The 13,172-nt window shown below is 34.0% G+C and overlaps 1 protein-coding gene across 6 annotated transcripts in view; it reads right to left on the reverse strand.

Moving 5' to 3' along the window:
* Positions 1 to 297: 297 nt before the first annotated feature.
* LOC125667960 (uncharacterized) overlaps positions 298 to 13,172 on the reverse strand; it is a 20,593-nt gene continuing 7,718 nt past the window's right edge. For 3 of the 6 annotated variants that reach the window (XM_048901667.2, XM_056163189.1, XM_048901669.2), the window contains 9 exons: positions 12,354 to 12,561; positions 10,800 to 10,870; positions 10,219 to 10,346; positions 9,149 to 9,236; positions 8,856 to 8,989; positions 7,026 to 7,110; positions 6,742 to 6,860; positions 6,416 to 6,559; positions 3,276 to 6,237 (listed from right to left, as the gene is read on the reverse strand). In XM_048901667.2, the coding sequence (XP_048757624.2) occupies positions 4,401 to 6,237; positions 6,416 to 6,559; positions 6,742 to 6,860; positions 7,026 to 7,110; positions 8,856 to 8,989; positions 9,149 to 9,236; positions 10,219 to 10,346; positions 10,800 to 10,870; positions 12,354 to 12,561 (2,814 nt within the window). In that variant the 3' untranslated portion in view covers positions 3,276 to 4,400. Of the gene's footprint in view, positions 6,238 to 6,415; positions 6,560 to 6,741; positions 6,861 to 7,025; positions 7,111 to 8,855; positions 8,990 to 9,148; positions 9,237 to 10,218; positions 10,347 to 10,799; positions 10,871 to 12,353; positions 12,562 to 13,172 lie in introns of all 6 variants that reach the window. The other 3 variants (XM_048901671.2, XM_056163190.1, XM_056163187.1) reach the window with 2 other exon arrangements.

Below are 13,172 nucleotides of genomic sequence, written 5' to 3' on the forward strand. Positions count from 1 at the left end.
TCACAACAATTACATGTACACACTATATCTCCAAATAACTTGTCCTCAATATGGCTCACAGCAAGCTGGTATTGGCTAAGACACCAAGCTTGCTTGATTACTTTGACAAAAACTATATAATTTAAACATAGACCAGTAGTTCACTGTATTGTGAAAATAATCACGTCAGCTTGGTGTCAGTGAAGCAAGGTCCTGCTTGGAATTGAACCTAGAACCTTCAACACACTGCACAACCTACCCACCTCTAGTCCCAAAGGAATCTTATCTTTTTTATTAACGTGTCGCATCAAAACAAAATTTGCATAAAAATATTCATTTATTCCAAAGCACAATGCATGATAAATTCATAAAAAATTGTTCTTTCCAAACTGTATGTACACGAGGCATCAAAATAATTACATATATAAAAATTTTCTATAAATAATAATTTTACATGACAAATCAACAATACTGATATGTTTGAATGTAAAATGGATTTACAGTTCAAAATTCTAAACATACAATACTTTACAGCCAAAACAAGATGTGCAAATATTGTAAAAGCTGAAAACCCATTTAACAGAATAAATACACTATATTTCTTTAAACCTACATAACATGAATATTACATATTAAGGTTGTCTGTAAAGTTCATGGACGCTGATTCTAGGATCGATTACACTTAAAATTCATACTGAAAAAAAAAAAGAAGTTGGAAATCTAAAAAATTCATAGATATATACCCACCATCTTATCAACTACAACCAGGCAGACCAATCCAAAAATATTCAAGCATTAAATATGTACATGTATGACACTCGAGACCAAGGTGAAAAAATGTTTTATTTTCAAAATGTTGTTTGACAAGATCAAACAAGACTATACAAAATATCCAACACTTTGATATATTTGTGTCAGTTTTGAAATTTACCTTGGTATCGACAAGAAATTAAAGACCACCTTCACACAGGTAAAACAAAAATGATATGTTGAAAAATGAAGTTGGATCTGGGGCAATCTATATTACTTAAAAATGTAGAACACTCGGAGAAATTTCTGCATTGTAATTAAACATGTACAACCAGTTTCATTGTGCTTGGAAAGAGATAATCATAAATGATATGCTGATCATCAATAGAAATTCATTACAAAATTAGTTTCACAAATAAAAGATACATTTTAGGGGGGAAAATTATGCATCCATTCAATGGCATTTTCATAAAACTATCGTTAAACATTTTGTAAATTCTTTTTTCATTTAAATTTGGGTAATCTGCAACCAATCATATTCTCGCCTAAACACTTGGTGGCAACATTCATAAAATGATGTTGTTGCTGACTGCTCCAAATGCTAAATTGATTTCTGATCATTTAAAGGATTTTCAGATTGTACTTCTGAAAATTTGTGAATGATCTAAATACATATGAAATACATACAGCAATTATCACTATGATCCATCACTTTCATGAACTTTACAGAAAATCCTCATATACTAATGCTGTCTGAATATACATGTACATGCTTATTTCATTATTACAATGAATTTATTAATAATAACTCCCATATTTATATAGACTAGAACAGATATGATATTAATTATTGCACAGAGGTATAGTCATATAATTACATGATAATTGAGTTAAATAAATAACAGAAAAAAGGCCACAAAGATTACGATGCTATATACACTCCTAAACATAAGCATTTTTCAATTACAAGATTTTATCTGCAAGCTGTTATTGCATGTGCATCAGTATTGTCGAAATCCCTTTTTCATAACAGAAATTTAAAACATTATATAATTAAGTACAGTAGTGCAGTACACATACTCGCACAGTATTTTCAGAACTATGCCAAAGTTGTTTCATAATATATATACCAAATTTATTTGAAGCAAATTCAAATGCTAGCAGAGTCTCTATACCAATGTGTATTAGCACGATTGGTATTTTACATTAAATTTTTTTCTTCTAATGTACAGTTACATGAGTATGATTCATTTAACATCTTACAATTTCAAATATTGTCGCAGGGCTGGCATGTATGTGTTTCAATTGAAAAAAATAAAATTTGTGACATTTTACTTACATCTGATTTTCTGTATACAAGTACTGATATAGTGGATAAGTTTGATAACAGGAATATTAGTCCATATAATACTATACATGGTATGGAACACACACCATTTAATCTGAAAATGTTATCAGGATTCCATATTTACATGCATTGTTAACAGTGCCTGAGAAGATTTGTAGATAGAAACAAGACACGTATACCAACAAATTATCTATACAAAATCTATTCTTTCTCTGCATCACGGTAACGATTAATATTTTCTGGGATAGCATTTAGCGAAGGATCTATGAACATCTGGTTGTTGTCTGCGGCAGCTAACTTGCTCTCCGTGACAGAAGTCTTCAAAGACTGCGATAGGAATGTGTCTTATTCACCCGTAGACACTAAAGGTTCCTTGTGGACATTTTCTTCTGGACAAGTTGAGTTATTTTGCATGTCGGAGAGCATCTGCTGCTTACTAGGGTCGTCTGCTACTAAGGTGCTGTCTGCTTCATTCACAGTGTTCTGTAAAGTACTACAACTGAGATCAATGTCGTGGTCCTCATCAGAGTCCTACAGTTTGAAAAATAGAAAAATTTCATGAGACTACATGCAACATTTGGGAACAGGCTTAAGTTAATGCAATTTCATTAACTATTGATATCTATCATTATCAAACATCAAAATATTTCATAGTTATTTGATGAGATGAGTTTTACACTTGCTATACTAAATATAATATTTCTACAACAAAGGATGATATGGATTTGCTCGAGGAATCAACCCACAGCGAGATTCAGAGTTCCATCAATTTTTTTTTTATCAATTTGAGGTCATCTTTTTGTCTATATGCACTCAAATATCTCTAAATCATAGAGATTCTGAATTTCACTGACAACGGGGTTATAGTTTTTTTAATTAGTTGATCTATTTGGCAAATAACACCGTTTTCTCATTTTTGTGGTAAAAAAATTATTGTTGTCAAAAGTATTGTGTCTCCAGTGGCGCAATAGGTAGCATAGAAGTGTTTTCACTGACGTAGAACCTTTTTGCATGAGATTAAAATGTCAATCAAATCCAGAACCAGTTTCGACTTTTATTTTATACATCGTGCATAAGATTTAAACCTCCATGGGCCTTTCCTTTTGTTCTTTCCATATGATCCTTTTGCAGTAATACACCTGGGTCACGTTTTATAAAAGAACATGCAACCAAGATCAAAATATTCTTTTGCAATTCATTTTATTCTTTACATTGATGAAATTGTGATTTTAATGTGATTAAGAAGAATTTAGTTAAGTAAATTTATATAAGTATGTAACATTTTTAGTCTTGGTGATAAGTTCTTTTGTAAATCAGGGCCCTGTTCAATATATTCAGTAATGCAGCGATAATCAAAGAGAGATTAACATAAAAATAAATCATTTATTAGTCAAAAAAACAGTGGCAGTTGCAGTGAAAAACAAAATCTTAATTTTTATCCTAGCCTTAGTAGTACTCTTTTTATCCCTCATTAGTGACCTCACAACGTCAGGGGTCCTGAGGCCACAGGTGGACTCCGGACCCCTGACATTGACATTATAGTCCTATATCTACACATTTAATGATTATCATTCCTTGTAGTTAAATGATTACACAATTATACTACAATTGTAGTATGATATACTTACATTGTATATACATTATGTTAGAGTACATGACACTGATAAGTTAAGGTTATAACAAAATGCACTTCTGTGTACGACACACTTAGGGCACAACATTCACGAGTCATGCTAGAATAATTTCTTTCATGCATTTTATGATCTAGGTTTTATAGACATGTACAATGTTAAGTTTTGATACTATTTCAATACCAGTACTTAGATAATATTCTAGCTGTACACACTTGCCTTGTGCTCAGACATTGGTAGAACAGAATGAAAATTGGTGCTTTCCACAATACTGTACAAATCAATTACAAGTATCTAGAGGTACAATCAGAATCAAACAAAGAACTAGTGTGCAGTTTACCCAGTACTCAAGGTTTCTTGCAATTTTAACTTTATATTAAACTTTTAGTTTGAAGAGGCTTGAATTTATTGATATATAAAATATAAATCTGGCCAGTAAAAATTTTAGTTTACTAGTAGCCTCTTCACGTTTGACATTTGCAGGAAGAATATGTCAATATACATAATTATCAATGCTTTTCAATTCAATCATAATTTATTTGATAAAAAACATGTATTTGTCTACCGAAAGACAAGTGAAATAAAATGAAGTCATTCACTGAAATTTTGATAAAATAAACACGAGCACATGCACAGTGTATGATTAGCTTAGTTACCTGACTATGTGATTATATAGATATATCAGTCATGGATTAAACAAGATCCCATTCCTCTATAAATGCACCATCTCCATTGGATATGCTGACCGGAGAATTGGACAGTTCAGAGTCTGATGGCACATGCTCAGAGGAATCTACATCATAATTGTGAGATAAAGCATAGAAAGAGGATTTATCAGATATGTAGGAGGAGAGAGACGGCGAAGCACTCAAGCCTTTCTTAGAAAGGAGATCTTTGACGTAGGAGCGAGCAGCCATTCCGACTGGACTTTTTACCTCTGATTCAGAGGTTGACAATCGATTACTAGTCCGACTTCCTGGCCTACTCTCAGAAGCCTCACTTCCTGCTTTGGAATGATTCAATGATTCATTTCCTGAACTGGATGAAGCATCCATTTCTAAAGTCCAATCCGGAAACTCCATGGACTGTCTTGGAGAATTTTGAAATTCTTCCTCATTCACTTTCCCAACAAGCTCATCTCCTATGTAATCATCCCACTCGAAAGTGTCTAAAGATGAGCCCGAAAACATTGATTCATCAAATGAATCAAGAAATTTTAAAGCTTTCTTTGTGGGACTAGATTTGGTGGAGTCTGTGTTAGAGTTACTGGCAGTCTCTGTCAAATTGTCGTCTGCTGGAATGTCATCCTCTGGAATTGTATTAAGAGTCCTGGACGTGGTATGAGTAGTAGGAGGAATAGTTGTCCCTTTTGACCTATAAATCTCTTTAGCTATGTCTAAATCATCCATGAAGGATGAATTTTCTGTGTCACTGCATTGCCCGTCCTCTTCACCCTGAGATTCATGACCTTTTTGCCCCAGAGCATCAGCAATTGTCATTCTAAGCAATTTCAGATTTTCTTCCTCGTCTTCCTTTTCAAACTCATTGGCAGAGCCCACAGATCCCTTCCTCTCTTGCTGCTGCTCCAAAACACTATCTTTACCCACTTCTCCATTCATTAAGTCAAGAGCTTTATCTATATCACTTGCAGAGTAACGGTCAAAATCCTCTTCTTCATCATCCATTTCATCCAATATTGTCCTGGGCATCATCATTTTCCCAGATTTACTTCCCCTGCCAGTGGGACTTTCACCTCCCTCATACTCTTTCTTCCTCATCTGGACATCACCTTCCTGATCCTCTTCTATAAGAATTTCTGGCTCAGTTTTTTCTGGTGTTTCCTCTTTTGCTACTGGGGTGCTCGTTAAGTGATCAGAACTGCTGATCGTGAGAGGGGAGTTAAGCAAAGGAGATTGAAAATGTTTCGTGTTACCCAGTTGAATATCACAATTTCCACTTAAAATGTCGAAAGAATCTTCAATAGCCACATTATTGTCTACAGGTAGTTGTTTCCATGGCAGATTTTCTTTTTCCACAGGCAAATTATTATCAAACATTCTAAATGTATCTACAGAACTGACAATTTCAACTTTCCCACTTTTCAATGGCACATTTTCAGGAACTTCAGTCACTGTTTTAGATTTATTTTCACTAACTACTGGTAAACATGTAGAATCAGAGTGAGAGGAAGGGAGATCTGATTTCTCCAAATGATCTTTTGGTGGAATATGAACATCTGCAATGACACTAACAATGGAAGGTGATGATACAGAGGGAGGAGATTTTGGACTAGCCATTTCACTCGGAATGTCTGCAGGTACTGATGGCAAGGGTGTAATGTCTTTCTGAATATGTACAACCCTTGGATCATCTTTTGTGGAGGCCTGTTCCCACTTTGAATCGAATTCACTCTCCTGGGCTGCCTGCTGATCAAATCTGCTTTGTTGAATCTCCAGCAGACGAGAGTGTATGTCCTCTAAACTTGGCCTCTCTTGCGCTCCTGCACAACACACTTGAATAAGTTCAGATCTATGTAAATTGACAAAAAAAAGAGTATTATTATTTACCGGCTATAAGCAACTGATCAGATATATCATTTGACATCTCAATTTTAAATCCATTTATGATTCAAGACAGCTTAAATTTATTTAAGATTCAAAATACATGAATTACAAAGAAATAGAGTCAAATTTCTTCTCTCCCTTACAAATCTTTGTGTTCCTCTGTCGAAGCTGTTGTAAGACCCACAGCTCTCAGTTTAATGACTTTCTGTAGAACTTCTTCATCTGACATGACATGGTAAGGTCTCTGTCCAAATTCCAAAACTTCCCATAATCCTACTCCAAATGACCTAAAAATGAAAGGATAGTAGATATGATTTATCCAGTAATCCTGAATATTAATGTTCAGTCTCCTTTCCATCCATTCATTATTACAATGATCATTTGTTGATGTAAACTGCTTTCACACAATGAACAGAATTTAGAATATGCAAACAGTGTACAGCATTCTCTCCCTCCCTGAATACCCTACCAGATATTGGACTCTCTGGAGAACTGAGTGACCTGCCAGATGTGGTCCTGTAATTCCAGGGTCTCGGGAGCCATCCAGCGAATGGGAAGCAGATTTTGCCCCGTGTCATAATAATCCTCCTGCACGAAGGGCAAACATTCAGATTTTAAACAAAGTGTTACAGAATAATACAATACAATGCACTACTATAGGTACATGTACCCTTCAGCTTTTTCTCCAAGATTAACATTTGAACGTACATGTTTTGAATTAGACGTTAATGATAAACATGCTATAGAACTGACCCTATAATGATCTTCTGCTACTCCATAGTCCCCAACTTTCACCGACAAATCTGACATCACCAAGCAGTTACGACATGCAAAGTCACTAAAAATTATAACAAAATCATGTACAAGGTCCAAAAATTTTATAGGCATTCCACAATCATTAAAACATTTGATTTATACAAGTATCTTCTGTTTCAGCTTTGTATAGTTTATCAGCAATAAAAATCTTCATCCAGATATATCCTTTACCAAAGCGAAAATTCAAACTAGACCATCCTAACGGTACTAATATCCCCCACTTTGCTCATCCATACTGGGGGAGTATTTGAAATACATGTATTGTATAGCTGAAGATCAGAAAGACCCGAGTTTCAAATCATTGAGGTTTCACCTGAAGACAAGGAAAAGGTTACATTAAATCCTTTGACCTTGATTTGGTGTAAAAGGAGGAAATGCAATTGGAGTAACACAGTATTGCTTTTTGGTTACCAACTTTAATCTACAGTTAACAATACGTCTTCATATGTTGGTATAATACTGATATTGTCCATTTACTTGTGTATACACCTGATTTGCAATTCCTATATGTATGTACTCGTTTCCACCACATGCTAGATCCACATGTAGTTTGCAGTTCATGTAGTCTATAATTAATGCTGTAAACTTTTTTTGAAATTCTTTCTTTATAAGCTGTCTTGCCCAAAAATGGAATAATCTTATCATATTAATTTGTAGTTTCAGGGATCAAAATTAGCTTATGTTTGTAACTCTAAGACGACTATACTTGTTGCCCATTAATCAAAATTCTAGTTCGCTAATCAGTGAGGGCTAGTGAAAATCAGGAAATCAATACCTTTTTAGGTTCAGAGTCTGGCTGAACATAAATGAAATCATGAACATGTTTATTGGTAAGGAGAATTAAACAAGTATGTTCAAGCATTTGTTGATAATGAATAGTTGAAGATCATAACATCAACAAATAGTGGTTCATAAAGGGAGCTAAAAAAAAACCTGTCAAAAAGCAAAAAAATTGAGATTGAAGCATCATGAAAAAAAAGGACAGATATTATGACTAAACAAGCATAAGAGTTTCCAAAAATTCTTGAAAGTTGGGTCAAAAGTTGCTTGACTATTCTAAAGAAGGGAATAATCTAAGAAAGTCTTTTTGAGTTCTGGTTTATAATTGATTTTTGTTAATAAAAAAAATGAAAAGATATTTCTAATTTTTCAATTGTATTATTTATGTATTCATTATTCAATCAAATTCATACAAAGTAGTATGGACTTGTGCCCAGGCAGGCTAGTGCTTAAAAAATATTAATTTTGAACCCTTAAGAGAAACAAATTAATTGTTCAAATAAAAGATCAACTGATGAAAAGACAGCCCCAAAAGTTGTTTGTGCGAGACAATACTGGCAGAATGTACAGAAATTTCATGAAAAAAAATAACTGCAAATGGCTTTCACTTTCTCAAAATCAAACATATCAATCTGAAAAACTTGGTGTACAGGTTTACATACATGTAGTATACAAAATTTCCCAAAAATTGGTAAAAAGTAAATGAACAACCTCTGATCTCCAGACAAATTGTGTCTACCAAAGGGCATTCGTAAATTTGTAGTAAAACCAATATACTCCCCAAACAATGATTACAGGGGTATTAAATGAAGTATGAATTTTTCCCATTGATTACAGGGGTATTATTTTCCCCAAAGCATGGTATGAAGATTTTTTTTCACCACAGCATAGGAAATTTTAAGGTTCCATGTTGGTGTTACACACATGTAACTTCAATTTAAAGCAAAATCATTTACTACTTTTATATTTGGTCTGCAAAGCACTCACTGGTGGAGGTAACCATGCCTGTGTAGAGAGGCTAGCCCTGAAGCCATGTCTACAATGAACTTCAGAAGAGTTCCTCGCTTTATTAAAGCTTCTCTTTCTGGAAGACATCTCTTCAAGTATGACTTTACATCACTCTTAAAAACAACAAAAATGAGAAGATTAAAAAAGCACCACTTACTTATCATTGTACGAATTGTTGTGTGGTGGTCAGTTTTAAAAGTTGACTGTAGATTTCAAATTGGAAAAATAACATCTTCCAATTTTCTCATTACATGTACTTAAAATAACCTTACAAATGGAGCCTGTTCCAAGATGGCAAGAAATGGAGGCGATTCTGTACACTGTCCCAGGAGCTGAATCACATTGGGGTGTTCTATTTCTCTGTAAAGGAAACATGTGAAGTGGTTAACTGTCAATGTACAAAGTATTTATTCTATCTGCGCAAACATCTAGGTCCATGGACAGTGAAACAATTAACTAGTGTTACATGAAACTAGTCAAGATTAGACTAAGAATTATGAATTTAATTTATCTAATTTGATAAAAGTAAGTTTGGAATTATTCCCTTGCACACATGCCAACTTTTTAGATTTCCATGGTCTACACTCCCCATGCATAGCGACCTTTTCCAAAATAGAAAATTCGCCACATTTTTTGTAATTCTTTGTTTTGCAAACATTCCAGAATACAGTATCAAACATTTTTAAATTAAAATTTTCCATGAAAGTTATTTTCCATGCCTACAATATATCATGGTGATCTTAATATAAATTTCACAACAATTGTGGGCTAGTTTTGAACTTTTTGCCAACTGGGGTTCATTATTGTTTTCATGCTCAACCTACATGTCAGAGGCTTTTCATGTGTCATTTGGGACTGGAGCAAAAATGAACAAACAAGAGTTGGATGCAAACTTGTAACTAACAAGGAAATGCTGTGTCTAACCCATAACATTTTCTATATTTCAGATGACATTAGTAAGGGGTCAAAAGTCAGAGTGAGAGAAAACAAACCTGAGTGTGATAACGTTAAAAAGACACGTTGTCTGAGAATGATGTAACATACTGCAGTACTGGGAGAAAGTTTAAGTATAACTAAACTACTGACTGTGAAAATTAAAGTTTACATGATTGTATTTCTTTCTTTAAATAAAACATACTCATTTAATTCTAGTACCAAACCCTTAATTACATAATCATTGCAGATATCCACGTGTTTCTAGATTGCCATTTTCTCTCATTAAGCAACAGAAATTCACTTCCATAAGAACAGTTTTCACTCCCCAATACTGTACACATATACATCTACCAGTATATATGTGTACCAGTATATATGTTTACCAGTACTCAGTTGACTTCCTTACCTATATGCAGCAACTTCCTCTAAGAACAGCTGTTGTTCCGGACTTGTGGCATCATCCTTCAGTAGTTTCACAACCACTCGGGTCTTTTTAGAATTTACATGGATCTTCTCCGCATCTCCAAGTAATACCTACAACATCCTCTTCCTATGATGAATGTCACTTAAAGTCTTGTCAGCGAATGGAAATGACTTCCGTGAAATTCAAATGTCCTTGTATTGTAACTTATTAAGTAAAATTCATGTCATGGTATGCAATGACAATATCTGCCAAGGCTTTTTATCAGTTAGAGTTGGCATGGTGAATATAAAAACTGAAGATGCAATTAATGAAGACTGAGGAAGAAAAACCCCAAAGGGACAGTAGTGAATTTGAACAGATAAATTCAGAGAACTGAACAAAATGATCATGTGCAGGTTCTTATGGAGCAGTCTAATTTCAATCGTACCTCTAACTTAATATCGCAGGAGAGACCTGATTTGCCTAACCTTAATCCTATTAACATATCAACACTTCACTTAGTATACACAGCATAAGCATTTAAAACTTTGAGAATCACTTTATCTAAATTTGATTTATTTTACCTGACCAAACCATCCAATACCAATCTCTTTCACATACAGAAGATTACTGCGAGGGAACGGTCTGTACACAGCTACGAAAGAAATAGAATAAAAAACAATCAAGCACGTAGATACACATCAAACAACCAAGTAATAGAGTACAAACGTAAAATCTGAGGATTTACATCAGATATACAAGTACATGTATACCATAGTAATGGAAACTAATCTTGGCCAACCCGAGTATCACATTGATGACTATCAAGCAAATGGAACATGTAAGATTTCAACTGAACATAACATACACGCATTGATTTTTCTCCCCATGACCTCAAAAATAAGGGTCATAGCAAAAGGTTCTCAAGATAGTGATGAAGTGGTTTCAAGCAGTTGCATAGACATGGTTTTAACTGCCTATTGCTTAAATCCAGTGACCTTTAATCCTTTGACCTCAAAATCAAAAAAGATCCAATGCTACAGCTAACCTGTTAGTAAAACAAGTATATAGTGAAGTGCTGGGGACAAACAATTTTGATTCGTTATAAACATACTTCGTTGCATCCAACAAATTCATAATACTGTATGTTTTAAAACTTCAGGGAATGGAAATCACTTTGCTGTAAGTGTGAATTCATTATAAGTGTGTTCATTGTAACCATGCTTTACGGTATGAAGTTTTATTACCATTAAGTTGTCAAGAGAAAGCAGGAAAATAAGTGAACATGCATAAATCCATTACCTTTGACCCTGATCTACTAGTCATTACCAACCTGTGACTTTTGACCCTATGCCCTAATATCTACAAGCCATGGCCAACCAGTAAAACAAGTTTGGTGTCTGATTCTCAAGATACTAAGGACACAACACTTACAGAACTAACAGCAGGTGCAAACTAACATCCTCCCTCTTCTGTGTAGGGGGCATAAAGATACATTATTAAATAAGTTTACACCTCCACCAAAAAAGAAAAGATAAATAAATAAATAAAATTGGGTATATATCTCCAAAGAAAATAAGCTTTGAATTTGCTTCCTGTTTTCCATGATTTCAGGTTAATTTACATGTGCCCATGTTAAAAATGATTTGATTTTTGTCATTACAGTTTGGGCACTGTACAGGGGCCTGTTACTTAATATGAAAGGTGAAGATAACGAACAGTGATCAATCTCATAACTCCTATAAGCAATACAAAATAGAGAGTTGGGCAAACACGGACCCCTGGATATACAGAGGTGGGATCAGGTGCCTAGGAGGAGTACGCATCCTCTGTCAACTGGTCACACCCACCATGAGCCCTATATCTTATGATTCTCCAAACTGGTGGAAGTTAGATTCCCTGCGCTTTCATTTTAAGGATCTCACAGAAATTTACAAAAAATATTACAGAAATCTTACAGAGAGGCATATTCAAATATCAACAAGTTTAAATTCAATCAACTCCTACAATTCATGAAACCCATCTTTAGTAAAAACAAATTTGAATGGAAACTAAATAGTACAGTAGGTAGTCTATTCCACACGCATACAAAACAGGATCGCAAATATCACTTCCTTGATGAGGAAATTTCTGCTTACTGATGTGTTTCGCTGCAATTCTTTGTTGTTCTTTCTCAAGGCTTGAGATTCGAGGACGGAGTGCTGTTGCTGACACAGTTTTGGCAAGAATATCTGGTAATGGCTCAAATGTGACCTGGTTGGCATCTGAAGAATCAGCAACAGCATTCTGAGTAGAAAATATGGAAAATCCCTGGGCATGGCCTGCCTCAACATCATTATCAAATGTCTGAAATAAAAAGTCAAAAACAAATAAAAGTAAAAATAAAGAAAATATTCTTCATAATCTTAATGGGAAATATTCAAACATTATTTGTTCTTTGGATTTTTCAGCTAATAAATTTAAATATATAAACATGACCAGAAAGTTGGTAAAGTTCAAATAGTCCAGTGTCAATATCATTTGTTATAACATCAATTATTAATGAAATACATGTATAAGCTTTGGGTCATCAACAAGTAAAAACATGTAACATATTATGTATAGATCTGCTAACATTTGAATAACATATCAAAGAGCTTCATCTTAAATATGTAACACTATATCTCTGTAAACATTTGTTCCTTATCCTTTCTATGCCCACGAGGCAGCATTTGTACACATTTGTATAACGTACCACAAAAATTCATTTTAAATTATTCTCTAGTTTTGAGATTAAACTTAACAAAACTTAGAATTTCTGCACATCCTTCAGAAATCGAAACTGGTAGATATTCAAAATTTTGTATTGCAAAAGATTCTTGGCATTGTCACTTTTACAAAACTGTTTAATCCTAGTAATGTTGCTCAAGCTAGGAAACTATGTGAATATCTACAGGAGTGGTTTAATTAAAATAAGG

The sequence above is a fragment of the Ostrea edulis genome, chromosome 4 (genome assembly GCF_947568905.1).
Source record: "Ostrea edulis chromosome 4, xbOstEdul1.1, whole genome shotgun sequence".
NCBI classification, from domain to species: domain Eukaryota; kingdom Metazoa; phylum Mollusca; class Bivalvia; order Ostreida; family Ostreidae; genus Ostrea; species Ostrea edulis.